This window comes from Myxocyprinus asiaticus, chromosome 7 (genome assembly GCF_019703515.2).
Source record: "Myxocyprinus asiaticus isolate MX2 ecotype Aquarium Trade chromosome 7, UBuf_Myxa_2, whole genome shotgun sequence".
NCBI lineage: Eukaryota > Metazoa > Chordata > Actinopteri > Cypriniformes > Catostomidae > Myxocyprinus > Myxocyprinus asiaticus.
In genome coordinates, this window is record NC_059350.1 from 31,810,603 (window position 1) to 31,835,822 (window position 25,220).

The 25,220-nt window shown below is 43.3% G+C and overlaps 1 protein-coding gene across 3 annotated transcripts in view; it reads right to left on the minus strand.

Annotated features, from left to right (window-relative positions):
* Positions 1-25,220, minus strand: part of LOC127444264 (slit homolog 2 protein-like) — a 199,330-nt gene that overhangs the window by 69,106 nt on the left and 105,004 nt on the right. For 2 of the 3 annotated variants that reach the window (XM_051703540.1, XM_051703539.1), the window contains exons 10-19: positions 16,139-16,210; positions 15,984-16,055; positions 9,342-9,413; positions 7,421-7,564; positions 5,669-5,832; positions 4,861-4,884; positions 2,928-3,078; positions 1,682-1,756; positions 1,417-1,560; positions 1,101-1,244 (exon numbers count right to left, since the gene is read on the minus strand). In XM_051703540.1, the coding sequence (XP_051559500.1) occupies positions 1,101-1,244; positions 1,417-1,560; positions 1,682-1,756; positions 2,928-3,078; positions 4,861-4,884; positions 5,669-5,832; positions 7,421-7,564; positions 9,342-9,413; positions 15,984-16,055; positions 16,139-16,210 (1,062 nt within the window). The remainder of the gene's footprint in view (positions 1-1,100; positions 1,245-1,416; positions 1,561-1,681; positions 1,757-2,927; positions 3,079-4,860; positions 4,885-5,668; positions 5,833-7,420; positions 7,565-9,341; positions 9,414-15,983; positions 16,056-16,138; positions 16,211-25,220) is intronic. The other variant, XM_051703541.1, reaches the window with a different exon arrangement.

Below are 25,220 nucleotides of genomic sequence, written 5' to 3' on the forward strand. Positions count from 1 at the left end.
AAACTGTGCAGGCAATTTTTGTGAATGAAGCGCAATCTATAGTAAGTCTTATTTACATGGAAAGGAGGTGTGCACATTTGCATGGAAAGGAATGACAATTACATAATTTAAATACTCAAAACGCAGTGCAATTTCAGCTCTATTTGCACCTGCTTAAACTAAATTGTTTGTGGTTAGTGAATAAGAAGCAGGTTTTTGTGCTGAAATACCACATGCAAAAGTGACACAACTGTTTAGTTAATTCCCCCCTTAGTCTTGCATTTTAAGCCTGGCCTATAATAACATGTGTAAAGTATCATATTATTGGATTTACTTACTTTACTTACTGTACAATAATTGATTTTCATTTTACTTGATACATTTTAAAGGCAATGAAACATTTAGCTGAACTTGAAAAGGAATATTCCAGGTTCAATACAAGGTGATGTACTCTAATTTCGATTACCAAAAAAAACAAAAAAAAAAACAAAAAAAAAAACATTGAGGTTACAGTGAGGCACTTACAATGGAAGTGAATGGGGCCAATTTTAAAAGTTTATAGGCAGAAATTAGAAACTTATAATTTTATAAAAGCACTTTTTCTGTTAAAACTTTTGTCTTTTTTTTTATCCATAAAGTTGTTTAAATCGTTGTTTTATGGATGTTTTACAGTCGTTTTAGAGTTTTAGGGTTTACAGCGTTATGTCGTCATGCCAATGAAGTTGTAAAACTGGATATTACTTTACACAGAAAAGGTTAGCAATTTTTAAATCTTGTGGCTATATTTTGAAACAGTGATTATCTTAACGTTCACTGATTGCCCCATTCACTTCCATTGTAAGTGCCTAACTATAACCCAGATTTTTGCTTTTTTTAAAGAAGTGACAATTTAAATACATTTTAGTGATAATCAACATTACCCAAATATTCTATTAACTTAAAATGTTTTTTTTTTCCCAAATTGTTTTTCCCAAAAATTTGAGATAAAACAATAATTGGCTGACCTCCTTGACAACGACAGAGAGAAGAGAAGAGAACAAGAGAAGAGAAGAGAAGAGAAGAGAAGAGAAGAGAAGAGAAGAGAAGAGAAGAGAAGAAAATGTAGTGGGGTTGATACTCACAGTGTTGAGAGGGAGTGGAGAGTGTCAAAGGCTCCCGGGGACATGGAGGTGATCAGGTTATCATAGAGGGAGAGCAGCCTCACAGAGCTCAGACCAGTAAAACTACCGTTATTGACACAGCTTATCTTGTTACTCCTCAACATCCTACACATAACAAACACACACAATCATTTAAACCAGCCAGAAGCTGCAAACCATGTTCCATACCTAAGAGTAAAATCAGGCCAAGACTGCACATATTCATCATTGTGATCAGTACAAAAATGATTGGTGTTTGTGAAGTCAATATACATGTGTACACATGTGTAGTACTCACAGTGTACGGAGGCCACTGAGACCTTTCAGCATGCTGTAGTGGACGCTCTCTAAGCTGTTACTAGTTAATATGAGCTCATTCACGCCACTGGCCCCCTCAAACGTGCCCTCCTCAATATCTGTGATCTTATTGTTACTAAGGTTACTGTGGGAACACAAAAATTACCATGTATTAATAGTACTCTGACAATGGTCACTTAAACAATTCCCTGTAAAATGAGACATGACACAGACAGAGAAATAAATTGGGAGGCAGAGAGACTTACATTTTGCGCAGTTGTGGAAGCTTCTTAAAACTTCCTGTTGATTCCAGCACTGTAAATTCATTATTGTTCAAGCGGCTATGTGGAAAATAAAAAAGATCAAACACACAACACACAACCAGTAAAATGTTAATTATTTGTTTAATGACTGTGTATCTGTTTTTATGTGTGTGCATGTGTATGTGTAAGTACCAATCAGTCTTGGCTATGCCATTGCAGATAAAAGCAGTGCAGTTTGGTAATATCTAAAAACACATCTCTTTTTTTTCTTTTTTTTCCACTTTTTCTCCCAATTTGGAATGCCCAATTCCCAATGTGCTTTTAAGTCCTCGTGGTCGCATAGTGATTCGCCTCAATCCGGGTGGCAGAGGACAAATCCCAGTTGCCTCCATGTCTGAGACCATCAACCCATGCATCTTATCACATGGCTTGTTGAGTGCATTGCCATGGAGACATAGTGCGTGTGGAGGATTCACACCATCCACCGTGGCAACCACGCTCAACTCACCACATGCCCCACCGAGAACGAACCACATTATAGCGACCACGAGGAGTTTACCCCATGTGACTCTACCCTCCCTAGCAACTGGGCCAATTTGGTTGCTTAGGAGACCTGGCTGGATTCACTCAGCATGCCCTGGGATTCGATCTAGCAAGCTAGCGAACTCTAGGGGTGGTAGCCAGCGTATTTTACCACTGAGCTACCCAGGCCCTCCTTAAAAACACATCTCTAAAATCTGAGACCAGATTGAAAATATGGAATTTTAGCATTTTGAATAAATCAAAACAAAGAAATGTTATGACATAAAACAAAGATTAAATATTTAAGATTCGGCACTATCTTGGTCACGAATCAAATGTAAGCCAAGGTGTGACAATGAACTCCTTTGTACACAAGTCCAGATTTCCTTGCTGAATTTGAAACATTCTTAAATCATGCTGAAATACCATGGATCGTCAGGTTTTGCACTTGTGGAGTGCATGCCAGTTCTAGTGCATGCTGTCATTTAAGCAAAAGGGGGACATACCAAATTCTGAAATTCTGAAATTCATCTAATTTTTTTTTAAATAAAATCATTTTCACTAATGTTTTCAGACATTTGGATCCCACTGTATATGCACATGTGAAACCTGCAAGTTTTCTATAACATGTTCATCTGTTTTATTATTCATCTTGTCCTTTTTTGCAGTGGCTTTGTAAGGGTGGATATAAACAAGTGTTTTAAATGAATAAGACAGAGACACTCACAGTTCTGCTGTATATTGAGGAATGTGCTCTGGGATCTTGGTGAGTTTTTGCCCAGAGCAGTCCACTGTAGTTCCTTCACAGCGACATTTCTCTGGGCAGGCAAGATCAGCAAAGCAATCCCCACCTAGTTTAGATCGGTAGTCTTCCACACCTATAAATGAAAAACACACCAAGCAATCACAAAAAGAGAGTGCATGAGAGAAACAGATAGAGCGAAGAATGTGAGATAGAAAAAGAAAGCACAAAAAAGAGAGGAATGCGGAAAACCGTAAAGTGGTAAAGGATCACTGGAGGTGAAACATCAAAGGGTAATTGTCCAAGACCAGAGGAAACTCAGTTATCACCATGGCAAAATGCTATCAGTAATCTCCTGATTACTAAAACAACATATAAAGCCATGCTGACATACGATAGGGTTCCCAAACTATTTGACCAATGACTTTCCATGACTTTTCCATAACTTTTACAATGGTTTGTGATTACAACATAAGGATGTTTTTAAACTGTAATTCACATTCAGAACAATCTACTAATGATGCATTCATTCAGACTAATTTGTGAACCGATCTGGCCAATTAATAAAAAAAAATTAATAAAAAAACCTGACTCAAAAGAATGATTCACTCACATTCTTTTCAGGCAACACTCACTCTGGCTTGTGAGCAAGTATTACTCTACTCAAAAGCAAATAGAGAATAGCACTTGAAACCTGTGTGTTCGTTATTAGAAATTTCCATGACTTCCTATTACTTTAAAGATTATGTAATTTTCAGGCCTGGAAAACACAGTTTTAAAATTAACTGATTTCTCCAGGTTTTTCATGATAGTGGGAACCTTTATATTAGCCATGACTTTAGAGTGTTGTGCACAAACACACACAAACACACACAAACACACACATACACACACACACACACACACACACAGTACAATGTGGACAAAGACTAAACTGCACATTCGATGCATACAGTCAAACAATGACAAAAAAAAAAAAAAAAAAAAAAAACATTTGCACACACATACACACAGGTTGTCTCTTGTTGCTTGCCATGCTGTAGATGCTGCAAGACCTTCCATGGTGCTTGACAGAACCATGTATTAGTCCGAGTCTGCAAACACATGGTTAGATCAAGCACAAAGGAAAACCCCGCTGAATTTCCTCCACAAGACACAAAGAGAGAGAGAGAGAGAGCGAGAGAGAGAGAAAGAGAGAGAGAGAGAAACAAAGGGTGAAGAGATACAGAATGAGATACTACATTCAGGTTTAAAAAATATAAGGGATGTGAAAACAGATGGAGATAGTGAAAGGTGGAAAGTGCAGAAACAGAGGAGTGTGGCAGGAACATTACAGCTGTTGTACAGTAAATAAGCATACTGTCTATAAACCAGCAGTTCTACTCTATAACACACATTCAAACAGACATATACATTCAACTGAATCCATATTCTTTATAAACCTCTGAACTAATTTCAAATATATTTGGGTTCCTGGTCTGTGATTGGCTGGGATTGGGGGGGAGGGGCTTGTTGGTTGACTGATTTGGGTGGAGGGGACTTTGGTGGCACTAGTGTCAATTACTTACACTTATTGACATGATGAATCCCTTAGTATGTGTGCGAGAAAGGAAGAAAGAGACAAAGGATGTCATACACTCAAACACTAGAAAAACTGTGTGTCAGACCCATGCCACCAAGTGCGCTTGTGAGCATGCACACAGCAAGAGTTGCATAGACCAGGCTGGTGAAGGTTTCAACAGGCACTGCATCCACAATCAATCCTGAATCAGTTAATCAATTCATGAATAACCCAAATACTAAACATGTGTGAGTGTGTGATTGTGTACATTGGTGTATTAGTGTGCATTGTGTAATTGAGGCTCTTGTGCAGTGCACACACACAGGCATAAATACAGTACTTGTTAGTTGGACATACCTGGTATAAAGTACTGCTCTTTAGCTATAAAAGGAAAGATATACAGATAACTGAGAAAAGAACTGTGTGTGTGTATGTGTGTGTGTGTGTGTGTGTGTGTGTTTGTGTACAGGTTTGGGTGGTTTATGAGGAATTTTTTTTTAGGTTACCTACTAGCAATTACAAGGGTATTATGCTATAAACATGGTTTATAAGGACATTTCTAGTGTCCCCCATAATTCAAATCACTTAAAAAAACATACTAAATGTTTTTTTGAAAATGTAAAAATGCAGAAAGTTTTCTGTGAGGGTTATATTTAGGGGTAGGGTTAGGGTTAGGGGATAGAATCTATAGTTCGTACAGTATAAAAATCATTACGCACCAACGCGTGTGTGTGTGTGTGTGTGTGTGTTCATCTGCATGTGTGGATCAATAAATAAATATGAATATTTATCAGAGAATCCTGCTCATTTATAACCCAGCAACAATCAATGTTCAGCTGACAGACAGTAAACGAATATTACACACACATACGCACACACACATTTGCATTCAGATTTGTAATCTGCTTAGATAGGAGAAGATAACTCATGCTGAGACCCTCAAAAATGCGTATGCCTGTATAAGTAAAAGCTCACTAAGATGCTTTCATCCTCAACCACACACACTTACACATTTATTGCCATTCACATTCTTGAAGTCCATTGTAAGGAACAGTCAAAAAGAGTGTGTGTGTGTGTGTTTCTTTGAGCAAGACTGGCAAACGAATAATATTTACACCTTTAACAGCAGCAATTGGCAAAAAGCCATTTACATGTGTTCATGTACCTGAACAGCGGAACTTCTTGCTCTTGATCTGGCCGATGCGCTTGTTGGCAAGGCGACGCGGACTGGTGCAACGAGCTCCACTGGTCTCAATTGGGTTGTCTTGCAAGTAGTCAGCCAGCCACTTCAAATGGCAGTCACACATGAAGGGGTTCTGGGCTAGATGACTGATAAACAGAAATATATTAGCTTAAGACGAGCACCATTGCATAAATTTGCCTCTGTCCAGTCTCATTTATACTGTAAATATGCATATACTTATGAGTGTGATCAACACAAATTGTCGTATGATTACAGCACACATATATCATTTTCTTTTCTTAAAACAGAACTGAATGTGTCAACATATTAACACTTGTTTTATATATATATATATATATATATATATATATATATATATATATATATAATTTTTTTATTTTTTATTTATTTTATTATTATTATTATTATTATTGACAGAAGGATTCATTGAACTGAGCTTATCCCCGGCTAGTGGGGGGCACTTTCTGCAGAGAGAGAGAAAAAAAAAAAAAACTATAATAATTACATAATAAATTAATAACCACTTGCTTGATCTAAACAGGTAACATTTTAAAGCTTACAATCTGGACTTTACAATGCATATAGCTGATCCTACCAACTCTTAAAAAATGCTTTTAAATTTGCTGACAAATTAGAACTGTTTTGTTCTCATAATTTGCAAATTTGTTATCACAAAAAATATATTCAGAGTTGGTAAAAACATAAAAAGATGAGATCCATGTGTATATCATTGGAATGGTCTCAATTAGCAGAAGTAGTGGCAAATTTGTTTCACTCAGAGGCCAAACTGCAATGAGTATTAGTGTATGAAATTCCCACTGAAACAAAAGTATAATAAACAGGAATGTCCTTTTGTCACATTTTTCCTTATTACTTCCTGAAAAACATAGACAATGACATATTGTAACTTACAGCAGACTATCCCAGTTCAAACAAGCCCAAACACAAATATTTTTATAGATCTTGAAACATTCCTCAAAGAGTGTAAATGGAAAGATGATGCACAAAATGGCACTCAACACATGTTGTGTGTGTGAATGTGTATGTGTGTGTATGTGTGTGTGTGTGTGGTTTACAAGGACATTTTTTTTAGGTTACAAACTGGTAATTACAAGGGTATTATGCTATAAATGTGGTTTATGGGGACATTTCTAGTGTCCCCATAATTCAAATTGCTTAAAAAACATACTAAACAATGTTTTTTTGAAAATGTAATAATGCAGAAAGTTTTTTGTGAGGGTTAGGTTTAGGGGTAGGGTTAGGGTTAGGGGATAGAATCTATGGTTTGTACAGTATAAAAATCATTATGTCTATGGAGAGTCCTCATAAGGATAGCCACACCAACAAAATGTCTGAGGATTTTGTGTGTGCAAACACACATCCAAATATGTGCTCATCTAAAGGACTGGGATACTACTGAATACTTAATATTTATGCTTAATATTTTGTAGTCTAATCCATTCATTTCCAATTGTCAGTCACTTTAGACTGGGAGCTCCACAGGTGTAACAAAGTGAAATAAATCCAATAACATTTTATGAAAATGATCTAAAAAAAAAAAATGTGTTTACAGATGCCCTGTGTGAACAAAGTCAGTTTTGACCCGAACACATTATATGGGTTAACTATAAAAAAAGAGATAAAGTGGGATTAAATAATTTAATCAATTACTATTTTCAAGATACGCAATATTTGTTACTTTAAGAAACTCACAGCGTCTGTATGGCTCGGAGAGATGAGAAGGTTCCCTTTGCAATGGTCTGGAGTTTGTTGTCATAAAGTGACAGAAGATTGAGATTTTGCAGGTCTTGGAAAGAATCTACACGCAAACAATTGATCTTGTTCGCATTTAGCAACCTGTTGGGATAAACATTCAGATGTGACATTTTACACAAATCTCTCAGGCAAACAGAAAGGAATATCTATACATTTGTTGTAAATTGAGATATTATAAATGCCATTTGCAAAAGATTTAAATCTACAAACCTATAAATGAGCGACACTTTAAAGAGACACATCCCTTAACATGCGTCATCGCACTCTTGGCCCCGCCCCCTGGCATGCAGTTCAAGTCAAGAGAGCAAGCCTTCTGTGGCTAACTATTCCTAACATAACACCTAAGAGGACCCATCTGGACTATTTTGAGTTATTTTGTATATAAACATGAACTACGCAGACTCTTTGACCGCTGTCATGTACAGTATCTCGCTGCTTTTAAAAGTGTCAAGTTACAACTCTGAAAGGCAATTCTATGTGGCCTTGTTAGGAGATGATCAATGTTATTTGCTTCACCTGTGAGTGGTCATAATATTTTGGCTCATCAGTGTATGTAAACATGTACTAAGATGGATGTCTTTGACAGTTTTGATGTGTTTCCAGCGATGTGCGCCTCAGTGCAGGATGATTTTGTATGTATATGCATCTAGTTTCACCGCTCTGGACTATGTGTGTGCGTTTTTTTGGCTCATGTCGGCATGGATCGCTTGTGAAACTACTTATTGAACTTATACTTATTGAAGTATGGGGCAGTTAAAAACACTTGGACCCTATCAAAATGTTAGTAAATCATTTCATTCATGAATATTTCAAATGTCATGACTGTTTGACAGTTATACTGATATGATTGTTTGATAGTGCTGAGTGTTAACAGTTGTGCTTGAGATTAACAGTTTAATATATTCGGATGCAATGTGTTAGATGTGCGTTATGTGTAAACCCTGCAAATTTGTTTTATGATGTTGAGGGGCTTGTGTTCATTCTCTTCAGATTGAGTTTGCTGAATTTGAGGGGCTGCATGATGTTAGCCAATCAGAAGAGTGGGTGTTTACATTTCAGTTTTAAGGAGGCTCTCAGGCCAAAACCGAGCGTTTCAGACAGAGGGCCAAAAACAGGGTGGAAAATGATCATATATTACTAAATTGTGACTGTTTTGATGCAAAAAAACTTTTATAACATTATCACTGGACCTCAGGGAAGATAATTAAATTACAAAAAATAGCACTTCACAAATATTCCCCTTGGTTTTTAGACTTGTTTGCTGTGCCTTATGGGAAAAGAAAGTTCTGGATAAGCAGAGGCTTCAGTTTGCAAATCAGCTTTCATCTAAACACAATTTATGATCCACATCTCATATAAAACAATAAAATAGTGTGTCTGTGTGTGAGAAAGAGAGAGAGAGGGTGTGTGTTTGTGTGTGGTGTGAGTTATTGGGGCCCGACTTTCATTGTAAGTTTCACATCTTTTAGTTGTTTATCTCTGAATAATTCATTAGAATGTGTGAATAAAAGTAACATCTATATTCAACTTTGACATGGTATGAATGTGTATGTGTTGTTCTGTAGTAGCACAGAATGCTTATAATATACTTAAACCCCTATTAATACTTGGATTAACATGTATTTCCTAACACACCCTCCTCAACCAAAAACACACAGTGGAAGTGTGTGGTTTGTAGTTTATGTCCACCTGTGCTGTCTGTCATCAGGGGAATGAATGATGCTTATGGTGTTCTCCTCACGTGTCCACACACACAAACACACACACACGCATGCATGCACGTACGTACGCACGCACACACACAAACACGCCTCCACAGCCTCTTCAAACACAAATTAATAAAATATGTATTACTCACAGTAGCTGCAATGAGAATAGTCCATCAAAAAGGCCTTTGGGAAGTTCTGCGATTTTATTCCCATATAAAACTCTAAAAGGAAGAAACACAAGGGGACATTAAATAAAAAGATTAGAGATGTTCATTACTTACCCACACACACAACCATTCATCAGAAATGATTCCTTAAACGGAGCATGAGATGCCCCACCTGAAATCATTTCAGTGTAATCAGTCACAAATCATATTTAAAGTAATAGTTCACCCAAAAATTTAAATTCAGTTATCATTTACTGACCCTCATGTCGTTCCAAACCCATGACTTTCTTTCTTCTGTTGAACACAAAAGCAAATGTTTAGCAGAATGTCCTAACTGCTCTCTTCCATACAGTGAAAGCGAATGGTGACCAGGGGCTGTCAAGCTCCAAAAAAGGACAAAACTGCAAAAATGCAAAAAAAAAAAGAAAAAAAAAAAAAAATGTGACTAATTTTTCTTATACAATTTAAATCTTCAGAAGCATATGATAGCTTTGTGTAAGGAATAGACTGACATTTAAATCACAATTCATTGAAAATCTTGCTTGACAGCGGTGGTTGCCATTTACTTTCATTATATGGAGCAGATTAGACATTATGTTATAAATAATTTGTTTTGTTTTCCTGAAAGAATGTCATATGGGTTTCATATGGGAACTATTCCATTCAACATAGATCAAATCGTGTTGACCCAAATTTGTGTGGCAAAACCATGAAAAAAGTATGCGTAAAATAATCTTCCCACGATAATTATATCAATTACAGCTCATATTCATTACATTCTCCTAACCATCCATTACCCTATGCAACCTGAGGTTGCTCTATTAATGTGTGAAGAATATTGGAAAATACATGACGAATCTAAAATAGCCACATAAGGTTACAGTAAATGATTTCTTGGCATCTTTATATTAGAATGAACAAAGACATTGTGGTTTCGGCTATATGCTGATATCCTACATATAAAACATATTTAATTGCTGTGATGCCATATCAGGACTTGAATGTGTGTGTTCGGCTGTGCTACACGTAAGCTGGATGTCTCTCCTGGCTAGAGATTGTGTTTTTGTATGGCTGGCTGGTGTTCCTAAGAGGCTGGTCCGGGGGGAACGAGGGAGAGGGAGAACTGTTCTGCCCACTAGGTTCTGGCTCATTGGAACCCAGTCAGTAAAGTAAACCAAAGAAAATACAGAGACCAAGGGAGCAGGACGTGGACACATATACCACCATACCCCCACACACATACAGACACAATGAAAATATCAGGCCAACACAAACAGCTTAGTGCATTCAAGCAAGAAATTCATACGTGCAAAAGTTTTAGGCAGTTGTGAAAAATGTTGTATAGTGAGGATATTTTAAAAAAATAATGCCATGAATAATTTTTGTTTATCAATATACTTCATACAAAATGCAATAAACATAAAAAACTAAATAAATATTTAGTGTAACACTTGTGCACTTTTTTGCAATGCTGTCAGAAAGTTGTTCCAAGCATCTTGGAGAACTTGCCATAGTTTTATGTATTTAGGATGTCTTAATTGCTTCTGCCTTTTCATTTAATCCCAGTGTCACGATTCACTGTTGTTTGCCTTGTGTTTTGCCCCTGCCATCTGTTCCCCCTGGACTACACTTCCCATAATTCCCTGCCCTGATCACTTCCAGCTGTTCCCCATTGTTCTCACCTGTGTTCCATTCACTCATTAGTCTTTGTCTATTTAATGCCCTGTTGTTTACTCATTCCTGGTCAGTTGTTATGTGTTTTGACCTCCCATGTGTTTCCTGTGTTTTCCCCTCATGGATCTTTCTTTTATTCCTGTGTTTTACCCGTTATCCTGTACTTTGTTTATTTTATTAAAGAATGTTTTGCTGCACCTAGATCCAGCCTCCCGTGACCGCCTTCCTACGTTACACCCAGACTGACTCAATGATGTTGAGGCTGTGGGGTCAATACCATCTGTTTCAGAACTCCTTGTTCTACTTCTATTCCATTCTATTTGCAAAATACATTTTTGGAAATCTAAAATTGATATTTCCTGTTGACACACTAAAACGTCCTGGTTAATTGCGTAACCTCTGTTCCCTGATGGAGGGAACGAGACGTTGTGTCGATGTAGTGACACTAGGGGTCACTCTTGGGAGCCCGAGACACCTCTGGTCTTTGATAAAAGGCCAATGAAAATTGTCGAGTGGTTTTTGCATGCCACTCCACTGGACATACGGGTATAAAAGGAGCTGGTATGCAACCACTCATTCAGGTTTTATGTTGAGGAGCCGAGACAAGATCCGGCCATGTCAGCTGCTAGTTCAGCGTTGTGGCAGGAGGGACACAACGTCTCGTTCCCTCCATCAGGGAACGGAGGTTACGCAAGTAACCAGGACGTTCCCTATCTGTCACTCACTCGACATTGTGTCAATGTAGTGACACTAGGGGTCCCTATAAAAAAACACTGCAACTGGCTGAACTGTGTTAAGTGAACTGGTGGAGTGTGATGGGCAGACAACTGTGTGCCTTATAGCCAGCGCACCAGGCTGACACGTAACCTCCCTCAACATAGTTATGAGTGTCGAACGGCCCTTTGGGGACAAGTCGACTACCCAAAAGATAGAGACAGGCTAACCCAGTCGTGGCCTCTTTTCCCCTTCTCTTTTTCCACTCCCTAAAAAACAAGGGGGATTATCCGACTGGGCCGCCAGGTCTAGTCGGGGGTGTCCCTCCCAAGGGGAGGACACCGTGGAGACCACACCTCATCCAAAGAGAGGGGGGGATATTAAAGTGGAAAATATGTCACATGGTCTTGCCGACCATGTGGAGAAGTCTCATGGTAGATCCTGCCCAACGGGGGAGGAGTTACTACAAACATGGAGACTGTGGCAGAGGGGGCTCTGCCCAAGGAAGACGCAGTTTGCCAACAGGGAAACGAATTAGTGGAAGATATACATCGCATGGGGTTACCTTATAGGGAACCGCCACATGCAGAGCACCTACCCCAGAACAGGGCTCTTAGTTAGCACGTGTACTGGGCCGGCAGCGAGTCTCTCCAAAAACTCGACTGCCACAGGGCTCGGAGGAAGTCAACCAGGGAACACAGTTTGTCAACACTACTGAGAATTAATGGCGCATGTCTTCAGCTCAGAGGAGATGAAAGGCGCTATGTGCAAGCGATACACCCGGCCGGCGCCCCATCCCTGAGAAAGAAGGTCCTTCCTCGGGGGAATTCACCAGGGGGAGCTGTCGCGAGGAGCGTGAGGTCTGAGAACCACATCTGGGTGGGCCAGTAGGGTGCTACCAGGACGACCTGCTCCTCATCCTCCCTGACCTTGCACAGGGTCTGTGCAAGTAGGCTCACTGGTGGAAACGCATATTTGCGTAGGCAAGGAGGCCAGCTGTGTACCAGTGCGTCTATGCCGAGAGGTGCCTTGGTCAGGGCGTACCAAAGCGGGCAGTGGGAGGATTCTTGGGAGGCGAACAGGTCTACCCGTGCCTGTCCGAATTGACTCCAAATCAGCTGGACCACCTGAGAGTGGAGTCTCCACTCTCCCCTGAGGGTAACCTGCCGTGACAGCGCATCTGCTGCAGTGTTGAGGATGTGAGTGGCTCGCAGCGACTTGAAGTGCTGCTGACTCCAGAGGAGGAGACGGCGGGGGAGTTGTGACATACAACAGGAGCGCAGACCACCTTGGCAGTTGAAATATGCTACCGTTGCCGTGTTGTCTGTCCGAACTAACATGTGCTTGCCCTGGATCGAGTCTGAAGCCAAGGTCCAAGATTGGCCACAACCCACCACCTTTTTTCGGTATGATGAAGTAGGGGCTGTAAAAGCCCTTCTTCATCTTGGCCGGAGGGACAGGTTCTATCGCACCCTTCCGTAGGAGGGTGGCGATCTCAGCGCGCAATTGTAGCAGCGTTTTCGTCCTTCACCAAGGTGAAGTGGATACTGCTGAACCTGGGCGGACGCCAGGCGAACTGAATCGCATAGCCGAGTCAGATGGTCTGGACCAGCCATCACGACGGATTGGAAAGCGCAAGCCGCACATCCAAGTTCCACGCGAGGGGGACCAAAGGACAACGTCGTCGGACGTACTGGCAGGTGGGGCCTCGCGGCGGGGCGGGGCTCGAGGTGCCACACCATGTCGTGACCGTGCTGAGTCTAGGGATATCGAAGCACTTACCTGGCTCCTTGTGACCACCCCCGGAACAGCCTGGGACGGGGGAGGAAGAGGCCTGTCCTCGCAACCCGTGGAGACTTCCACATCGGGGGTGGAGGGGTGGGGAGACCGCTGCTGGAGCGCCAATCCTGCAAGGGAAAAAAGGTGGACGGTGGTCATGATGACAACTGTGCACACCGGGTATGTGACCCAGGGAAGGAGGAAACTGCTCTTTTGCTGAACTGTTGGGTACCGCAGCCACTTGGTCATGCGGCAAAATCAAATGAAAAGGCAACAAAAGATTCTCCACCTGGCCCTCCACCGGGGGATGGACTGGTCTAACTACCAGCTCCAATGCAGTGGGTTTTGTCGTCCCTGGGTCGCCTGTCTCAGGGGCGCTTTGACGACCTTCGTGGGTTCTTGGCGGCCGGCTGTGAGACGGGTGGCGTCTGCTTCCTGCGGTGGGCTCCACGCCGGGGCCGGGCCGAAGGGGCGGGCTGTGGCGGAGCCGGTGCAGTCACAATGTGTGCGGGATCTTGAGATGGGGTTCAGGATCTTGAGCCGCACCGGGGCAGGATATGCCAGATAGCCTCCGTCTGCTGCTTCACCGTTGAGAACTGCTGGGCAAAGTCCTCGATGGTGTCGCTGAATAGGCCAGCCTGGGAGATGGGGGCAGCAAGGAACCGTGTCTTCTCAGCCTCACCCATCTCGACCAGGTTGAGCCAAAGGTGGCGCTCCTGGACCACTAATGTGGACATCGTCCGCCCGAGAGTCCGTGCCGTGACCTTCTAAAGACGTGTCTTTAAAAAGATGTTCCGTGTGTGCCGCTCTTTTAGAGAAAAGAGCCAGAAGTGTTCTCTGCAGTGCACCAGTGGAGAGGAGGGAGAAGCCGCTGAAATGCACCGTCAGATCCAGCAGAGGTGAATGAACAGTCGTGAGAATTCAGCTCAGTGAGCATGACCGTTTGGCTCCGAAGAGAAAATCTGAACGAGTGGTTGGATACCAGCTCCTTTTATACCCGTATGTCCGGGGGAGTGGCATGCAAATACCACTCGCCAATTTTCACTGGCCTTTTATCAAAGACCAGAGGTGTCTCGGGCTCCCAAGAGTGACCCCTAGTGTCACTACATCGACACAAAGTCAAGTGAGTGACTGATAGGGAACAGAAGATATAAAATAATCATCTTAAGACAAATGTTCATGTAAAACATCTAATGTGCCTGACACTTTTGCACAGTACTGTACATAAGAATGTGTCCATATCTAAACAGCCTTTAAAGGATGTTAAAGGGATAACATCCCCAAATTAAAATTATGTCATCATTTACTCACACTCATGTCTGGCAAACACAATTATTAAGGCAAGATGACTAATTTGAACTTCTTTCATGAAGCTTTTAAAGAAATGTTCCAGGTTCAATAGAGGTTAAGCTCAATCGACAGCATTGTGTCATAATATTGATTACCGAAAAATTTATTTTGACTTGCCCCTCTTTTTCTTTAAAAAAAATAAAGTAGGTTATAGTGAGGCACTTACAATGGAAGTGAATGGGGCCAATCCGTATACATTAAAATGCTATTTCAAAAGTATAGCCACAAGACATAAATAACATGCGTGTTAACATGATTTTAGTGTGATAACATTGCTAACTAACCTTTTCTGTGTAAAGTTATAGACAATTTTATGACTTCGTTGCCATGATGATGTAATGTCAACAAACCCTAAAATGACTTTAAAAATTATAATTTAAACAACTTGCAAAAATAACGATTTAAACAACTTTACAGCTAAAATAATACATGAGTTTTAACAGAAGAATTAATGTAAGTGCTTTTATAAAAATTGTAAGCTTCAAATTTCTGCATTTAAACCCTCCAAAAATGTACAATTCCATTGTAAGTGCCTCACTGTACCCTACATTTTTGCTTTTTTTAAAGAAAAGGAGGGATGAATCCAAATTAATTTTTGTGGTAATCAACATTATGTCACAAATGCTGTCAATTGAGTTTAACTTGTATTGAACCCAGAATATTCCTTTAAGGTCCTTTTTTGTCCTTTACAGCCCCTGGCCCCCATCTACTATTATTTTATGGAAGAGAGCAATGTTTACATTCTTCACAATTTCTCTTCACAAACTCTGAAAAAAGTAAGTCTTATGGGTTTGGAACGATATGAGGGTGAGTAAATGATGACAGAATTTCCATTTGTGGGTGAACTATCCCTTTAATCTATTAGAATGAGGAGTGTCCTGGACTCCTGTATGTTTGAATGGTGGTTGGGTTGACTGAGATCCTGCTGGGATATATCTGTTCTATCATCTCTAAAAGTTTGAATGAGTCAGATCATCAATAATTGAAAGAAGAATGGAAGCTGAATATAACTTTTACATCCTCTTCTCACGCACAGTCACACACACACACATACCCAGACACATCCTGTATATATATATATATATATAAATATATATATATACTCACAGAGAATTTAGAGATCGGAGACCTTGAAAGGAGTCAGAAGCCAGTTCAGTTATTTGATTATTACTCAAATCTCTGAAAAAGAAGAAGAGAGAGGTGAGGTATGATAGTGTGTGTGATTGTGTACAGTATGTGTGCTCACAGGGACGCACACTTACACTCTCCGCAATCGCTTGTAAAGTGAGAATGCTCCTGGTGGGATTATCTTGATGGAATTCTGCTCCAGTCGACTGTGAACAGAGAGAATAAACCAAATCAAAAAAGTTTCCCCCAAAAGAGGGAATTAATCCAAATCACAAAAAGGTGAGGGTGAATGGAAAATGATGGGCTATTACATGACTATTTTGTACTATAAATGTCTGTTTTTATAGTAGAAAAATGTGAGACAATAAGAGGGTGAGGAGGAAGAGAGGTAGAATTTGTGACAGGTAGAATTTGAAGATTAATGTCAACATCTCTCAGATCATTTTGTCATAGTGTAGCAGCTGTGTCTGTTTGCTGTAGCTCAAAATTGAAGCAGTACCCATGTCTGCCAGACTGCCTGGTTGTGTATGTGCATTTTAGTGCTTTTTGTTCAGACAATCTGGTACAAATCCAATATATTTGTTCTGTGAAAAATGTAATTATCAGCACACTGACATCTAAACACTGCCTCAAAAACAAAACAACAACAAAAAACAGACACATTCACTAATCAGAATAACAACTTTATCTTTTCATTAAATGCAACTATCTGATAAACAGGTCTGCGTAATAAGAGGTAAATCAACATCAGCTGTAGTTTTTCCATCTGGGAACAATCAAGGCAGAAATAATGAATCAAGAAACATAATTATATTATCCATTCAATACTAGAACAATCAACACATAGCAATGCCTATTTATAACTAATGTCTCCCTCTCTCTCACTCTCTCTCAATCTGTCTCTTCTATTCTGTGACAGTAAATATGTCATAAATCAGATAAGCTCTCCAAAGTTGACAGAGTATGAAAATCAGACCCCCACATACTGTAGGTGGACAAACACACACATACACACATTTCATTCAAGCTGAGCCAAATGAGATAATCGTACTCATCTGCCAAGGCTCTGAATGCGCCTTTCAAAGGAAGAAAAATGAAGGGATGACAGACGGAGACAGGAGGGAAGAAAAAAAGATAGCCAATGACCCTGGCATTGAGAGTCACAACAGTTTAAAAGATGTGGCTTCTCAATCCGGCTCCATTGGCAGAGTGTTGGCCCTCAGATGAGATGCTATTGATAAAATAAATCAATTTCCACACTGAATTCATGTGCATGACCTCCATAGTTAAAATACTTGATACAGATATACAACCCTCTCTTGTGTTTGTTTGTGTATGTGTGTGCAATGCGGGAGCTACATCTGTTAAAAAAGGAGGCAAAAATCCTCATTAGTTGTGTGTAAAACAAAACAAAAAACAAAGGAAGGTTTAGTTTAAAATAAAATAAAAATGCTCTCATATAAAAACGTTGGGTAAAAGCGAAGGTTTGGACTGCTTATTGGGACATGAAACCGAAACTTTTTGCCTGCCCTACCTCAGCACAAATAGCTTGCCTTCATTGAAGTCTAGAAAGCATGACAAAGAAAGATTTAATAAAAATAGTTATAATATATTACATTAAGGTATGGTAGCCCTTTGTTGAATATATGAAATCACTACCTTTAGAATTTGCTGATTGGCTGCTTGGTACTGTGGACTTGGCATTTCCCACATGAGGATTTTTGTTACATTGTTTCTTTGTTTTTGGTTGCTGTTGTGTTATGTACTTTTACGTTATTTATTATTTCATTATTATTCATTTACGTTAATGGGGTTTGTTCTGTTATATATACTGGCAGCCAAAAGTTAATAATAATAATGTACAGATTTTGCTGTTTTGGTAGGAAATTGGTACTTCAATTCACCAAAGTGGTATTCAACTGATCACAAAGTATAGTCAGGAAATTACTGATGTAAAAAACAGCACCATTACTATTTGAAAAAATCATTTTTGATCAAATCTAGACAGGCCCCATTTCCAGCAGCCATCACTCCAACACCTTATCCTTGAGTAATCATGCTAAATTGCTACTTTGGTACTAGAAAATCACTTGCCATTATATGAAACACAGTTGAAAGCTATTTGGTTCGTTAAATGAATCTTAACATTGTCTTTGTGTTTGTTTTTGAGTTGCCACAGTATGCAATAGACTGGCATGTCTTAAGGTCAATATTTGGTCAAAAATGGCAAAAAATAAACAGCTTTCTCTAGAAACTTGTCAGTCATTGTTTTGAGGAATGAAGACTATACAATGCTTGAAATTGCCAAAAAACGTCTTGGTTACTTTTGTAACCTCCGTTCCCTGATGGAGGGAATGAGACGATGTGTCGATGTAGTGACACTAGGGGTCACTCTTGGGAGCCCCAAACACTTCTGCTTTTTTAAAAAAAGGCCAATGGGAATTGGTGAGTGGAATTTGCATGCCACTCCCCCGGACATATGGGTATAAAAGGAGCTGGTATGCAACCACTCATTCAGGTTTTGTGCTGAGAAGCCGAGACCAGGTCCCGGCCATTTCAGCGGGTAGTTCAGCATTGTGGCAAGAGGGACATCAGGGAATGGAGGTTATGAAAGTAACCATGACATTCCCTATCTGTCACTCACTCGATGTTGTGTCGATGTAGTGACACTAGGGGTCCCTATACAAAACGCCACAACTATCTGAACTGTGTTACGTGAACTGGCGGTGTGTGATGGGCAAACCGCTGTGTGCCTCGTAGCCAGTGCACCAAGCCGTCACGTAACCTCCCCCAACGCTCTTATGAGCCTCGAACGGTCCTTCAGAAACAAGTCGACTGCCCAACGATAGGGACAGGCTAGCCCAGCTGAGGCCTCTTTTCCTCTCTTTTCTCCCCAAAAAGAGTGGAATTTGTTAACCAACTGGGAGCCATAAGTGTCTGCATCGGGGAGTGTCCCTCCCGAGCGGAAGACACCACGGAGACCACACCCCGCCCAAAGGGGGGGGGGGGGGGTATTTTGAGTGGAATACATCACATGGTCTTATCAAGTCTTGTCAGAAGTATGTCATGTGGAGAGGTCCCATGGTAGGTCCTACCCCAAGGGGGAGGAGTTTCTACAAGCATGGCGACCAGGGGCAGAGGGGCCTCTGCCCAAGGAAGACGCAGTTTACCAACAGGGAAACGATTTTGCGGAAGATATCACATGGGGTTGTCTTCGGGGAACCAGCACATGTGGAGCATCTACCTCAGTACAGGGTCTCATTAGCACAAGTACTGGGCCGGCAGCGAGTTTCTCTGCAAACTCAACTGCCAGAGGGCTAAGGAGGAAAGTCATCCAGGGATCACAGTCTGTGAACACGACTGGGAGTCAAGAGCACACGTCTTCACCTCAAGGGAGGGGAAAGGTGCTATGCGCAAGCGGTACACCCGGCCAGTTGTCCCGGAACTTACCTGCTCGTGCCTGCCAATACACAGGATGAGACCAGCTCAATGCCTAAATTGTAGAACCTCGCAAAAGTGTTGCGTGCTGCCCAGCCCGCTGCTCTGCAGATGTCTGCCAAAGAGGCACCACTGGCAAGGGCCCAGGAGGCCGCCACACTCCTGGTAGAGTGGGCTCGTAATCCCGCAGGGGGTGGCATGTCCTGAGCCTGATATTTCATCGCAAAGGTGTCAGTGACCCAGTGGGTGATCCTCTGTTTGGAGACAGCGCTTCCTTTCCGCTGTCCACCAAAGCAGACAAAGAGCTGCTCGGAGCTTCTAAAGCTCTGCGTGCGATCCAAATAGATGCGTAAAGCTCACACCGGACACAGCAACGCCAAGGCTGGGTCTTGCAGATTCACCACCTGATCCCTAAAAGGGGTCATGGGAACCTTGGGCACATAGCCTGGTTGGGGTCTCAGGATCATGTAAGAGTAACCCGGACCAAATTCCAGGCATGATTCTCTGAAAGAGAACACCTGCAGGTCCCCTACTCTCTTGATGGAAGTGAGTGCAGTCAGTAGGGCAGTCTTCAAAGAGAGTGCATTAAGCTCAGCTGACTCCAAGGGCTCAAAGGGAGCTCCCCGTAGACCCCGAAGGACTACAGAGAGGTCGCACAAGGGGACGAGGCGCAGTCTGGAGGGATTCAACCTCCTAGCGCCTCTCAGGAACCTGATGATCAAGTCATGCTTCCCCAGGTACTTACCATCTACTGCATCGTGATGAGCCGAAATAGCGGCTACATACACTTTCAAGTTGGAGGGGGACAACTGCCCCTCCAGCCTCTCCTGCAGGAAGGAAAGCACCGATCCGACTGCACATCTCTGGGGGTCTTCGTGTTGGGAAGAACACCACTTAGTGAACAGATGCCACTTCAAAGCATACAGGCGCCTCGTAGAGGGAGCCCTAGCCTGAGTGATCGTGTCTACCACCGCGGGTGGTAGGCCACTTAGGTCTTCCAAGTCCCGTCCAAGGGCCAGACATGGAGATTCCAGAGGTCTGTTCGTGGGTGCCAGATGGTGCCCCGTCCCTGAGAAAGAAGGTCCTTCCTCGGGGAATTCAACAGAGGGGGCTGTCGTGAGGAGCGTGAGATCCGAGAAACACATCTGGGTGGGCCAGTAGGTTGCTACTAGGACGACTTGCTACTCGTCCTCCCTGACCTTGCACAAGGTCTATGCAAGTAGGCTCACTGGGGGAAATGCATATTTGTGTAGTCCAGGGGGCCAGCTGTGTGCCAGCACATCTATACCGAGGGGTGCCTCAGACAGGGCATATCAAAGTGGGCAGTGGGAGGATTCCCTGCAAGCAAACAGGTGTACCTGTGCTCAACCGAATCAACTCCAAATCAGCTGGACCAACTGAGGGTGGAGTCTCCACTCTCCCCTGAGGGTAACCTGATGTGACAGCGCGTCCGCTGTGGTGTTGAGGTCGCCCGGGATGTGAGTGGCTCATAGCGACTTGAGGCGCTGCTGACTCCAGAGGAGGAGACAGCAGGCAAGTTGTGACATGCAACGGGAGCGTTGACCGCCTTAATGGTTGATGTACGCTACTGTCTTGCCCTGGATCAATGGCCGGAACCTCCGTAGGGTGAGCAGTACTGCCAACAACTCGAGGCAGTTGATGTGCCAATGCAGTGTTGCCCCAGCCCGTCTTGGAGGCGTCTGTTGTAACCATGATGCACCTGGAGACTTGCTCAAGGGGAACCCCTGCCCGTAGAAATGCAAGGTTGGTCCAAGTACTGAAGAGGCGGAGACAGATTGGCGTGATGGCCATGTGATATGTCCCACGGCGCCATGCCCATTTCAGGACTCGAGTCTGAGGACCTTGTACTGGTATGCTTGGCCTTCGAAGGCAAACCGCAGGAAGGGTCTGTGTCGAGGTAAGACCGAGACATGGAAGTATGCGTCCTTCAGGTCTACTGCTGCGAACCAATCTCGATGCCAGATGCTCGCTAGAATGCGTTTCTGTGTCAGCATCTTGAACGGGAGTATGTGCAAAGCCCGGTTCGGTACTCGCAGTTCCAGTATTGGTCGCAACGCACCGCCTTTCTTCGGTACGATGAAGTAAGGGCTGTAGAACCCTTTCTTCACCTCAGCTGGAGGGACAGGCTCTATTGCGCCCTTGCACAGAAGGGTCATGATCTCCGCACGCAGCGGACGCTGCTGAACCTGGGCGGGTGCCTGGTGAACTGAATCGCGTAGCCGAGTCGGACGGTCCGGGTCAGCCATCGTGACGGGTTGGAAAGCGTGAGCCACACGCCCAAACTCCGGGCGAGGGGGACCAAGGGAATGATCCCGTCGGACGTACTGGCGGGTGGGGCCTCACGGCAGGGCGGAGCTCGAGGTGCCACGTTGAGGGGACTCGAGCCCCGTGGCCGTGCTGAGTCCAGGGACATCGAAGCACTTACCTGGCTCCTGCCGCCCACCATAAGATTGGGAGGAGGAATCTTGTCCCCGTAGTCCACCGGAACCAATCCCATGTGGCCGTGTTTGTGCCACAGGGGCGGGGGGTCCGCCGCTGGAGCGCCATACCTTCCAAAATGGGACAGTGGACGGTGGTCGTGACGACGGCCGTGCGCACCGGACATATGACCCAGGAAATGAGGAAACCATTCTTTTGTCAAGCTTTTGGGTGCCGTAGCCTCCTGGGCATGCGGCAACAAAAGATTCTCCTCCCGGCCCTCCACCGGGGGATGGAGTGATCTGTCGACCAGCTCCAGAGATGCGGGTCTCCTCACCCCTGGGTCGCCTGTCTCGGGGGCGCTTCGAAGACTTCCTCGGGTTCTTAGCTGCTGGCCATGAAACGGGTGGCATCTGCTTCCTGCAGAGGGCTCCACACCAGAGCCGGGCCATGGGGGCGGGCTGCGGCGGAGCCAGTGTTGATGCTGCAGGAGGATGACCTTGGCAACGAGCAGACAATGTGTGGGGTCTAAAGCCGTGCTGGGGCAGGATATGTTGTAAGGCCTCCATCTCTTCTTCACCACCGAGAACTGCTGGGCAAAGTCCTCGATGGTGTCGCCAAACAGGCCAACCTGGGAAATGAGGGGGTCAAGGAACCCTGCCTTGTCCACCTCTCCCATCTCGACCAAGCTGAGCCAAAGGTGGCGCTCCTGGACCACCAGGGTGGACATCACCTGCTCGAGAGACCGTGCCATGACCTTCGTCGCCCGGAGAGCAAGGTTGGTCGCCGAGCACAGTTTCTGCATCAATCCTGGGTCAGAACTACCTTCGTGCAGATCTTTTAGCGCCTTGGCTTGGTGTACTTGCAAGAGAGCCATGGCGTGCAGGGCGGAGGCGTCTTGTCCAGCGGCACCGCAGGCCACTGTCGTCAGGGACGATGTAAACCTACAGGCCCTGGATGGGAGCTTCGGGCACCCGCGCCAGGTGGCGGCGCTCTGTGGACACAAGTGCACCGCGAGCACCTTATCCACCTAGGGGATCACCGAATACCCCCTGGCCGCTCCACCATCGATGGTAGTGAGAGCGGGGGAGCTGAAAGACCGGGACCGGCAGTAAAAGGTGCCTCCCACGATCTTATCAGCTCCTCATGCACTTCCGGAAAGAAAGGGACCGGGGCGGGGCGTGGCCGTGGGCGGCACCCTGAGCCTAGGAACCGACTGTCGAGCCACAAGGGTCCAGGGAAGAGTGGAGAGTTCCACTCTAGGCCAACGCTCGCGGCCGCCCGGGAAAGCACGTTCGTCATTTCCGCATCGGCCTGAGACTAGGTGACCATTCTCGAAGGAGGAAGCCCAGCCGAAGCCTCTGCATCAGACTGGACGAACCCGCTCTCTGATGCTGCGCTTGATAACTCATCGTCTTCCCGAGCTCCGAACTAGAGGTCGAACTCGCCCTGAGACAAGCCGGCGGTCTCGTCCGAGAGCCCGACCAGGGCAAGCTAGCGTGCTGGGGAATGGGAGGTCCGTGAGGGGATATGCGGCAGAGGTGGTCCCATTGATGTCCCCAATTCACCCCCAGTGCTAACCGATGCGGCCTCAAACCCGTAGGTAGAAGGACCAGTGCGGGGAGCCGCTGGGGTGGCTTGCTTTCTTACGAGAGCAAGCCGCGACCGCAACGTTGCCATGGTCATGTTCTCGCAATGAGGACATGACTCATCCATGAACGATGTCTCCGTGTGGGCAGTGCCCAGACACGTAAGACAGCGATCGTGGCCGTCAGAAGCGGAGAGATAACGACCGCAACCAGGAATAACACACAAACGGAAAGGCATCTTTAAAAAGACGTTCTGTGTGTGCCGCTCTTTTTGTGAATAAAAATATACTCTTTTAGAATATACTCTCTTATTTTCGCTCTGCGAAGCGCCCAGGGGCGTTCTCTGCACTCCACGGGTGCAGAGGGGGAGAAGCCGCTGAAATGCACTGTAAATCCAGCAGTTTTGAGGTGCGTCTTCGGAGGGAATTGAATTCAGTGCACTGAATTCAACCGCTCGTCACCGAAGAGAAAATCTGAATGAGTGGTTGCATACCAGCTCATTTTATACCCGTATATCCAGGGAAGTGGCATGCAAATTCATTTCACTCACCAATTCCCATTGGCCTTTTTTCAAAAAAGCAGAGGTGTTTGGGGCTCCCAAGAGTGACCCCTAGTGTCACTACATCGACACAACATCGAGTGAGTGACAGATAGGGAACTGAAGATTTCATACAAAGGTGTACACTACAGTCTTCAAAGACAAAGGACAACTGGCTCTAATAAAGACAGAAAGAGATGTGGAAGGCCAGATATACAACTAAACAAGAGGATAAGTACATCAGAATCTCTAGTTTGAGAAATAGACACCTCACATGTCCTCAGCTGACAGCTTCATTGAATTCTACCTGCTCAACACCAGTTTCATGTACAACAGTAAAGAGAAGACGCAGGCCTTATGGGAAGAATTGCAAAGAAAAAGCCACTTTTGAAACAGAAAAACAAAAAGAAAAGGTTAGAGTGGGCAAAGAAATTGGACAATAGATAATTGGAAAAGAGTGTTATGGATCTTAACCCCACTGAGCTTTTGTGAGATCAGCTAGACTGTAAGGTGCATGAGAAGTGCCCGACAAGACAGCCACATCTATGGCAAGTGCCATGGGAAGCGTGGGGTGAAATGCCACCTGAGTATCTGGACAAACTGACAGCTAGAATACCAAGGATCTGCAAAGCTGTCATTGCTGCACGTGGAGGATTTTTTGATGAGAATTCTTTGATGTAGTTTATTTGTATTTTTTTCAAATTGTAATAGTAATTTTTCATGTTATTAATGTCCTGACTATACATTGTGATCAGTTGAATGCCACTTGGTACTTTGGTGCATAAAAGTACCCAATTCTTTCCATAAGAGCAAAATCTGTACATTATTCCAAACTTTTGGCTGCCAGTGTATATTTATATTAAAACTTAAATGAAAAATGTATATAAAAATCCCTTTTAGTGGTATGGTTAGACTTTGGGTTACTAATTATAATTAGCTTTATTTTAAAATGAATTGGGCTGTCAATCAATTTTAATCATGATATGCTGATTACAGTAATAAATCAAATTATTCACAATTAATAATTCACAATAATTCACAATATTCACAATAATTTTTTTTTTTTTTTTTTTTTTGCTGAAAAAGGCTCCCAAATAAAAAATAATTCAATATATAATAATCAAAATAATGATAAATATATATTATATATATAAAAATATAATAATAATAATCACTTATACTATTAATAGTATTGGTTTTTTTTTTTTTTTT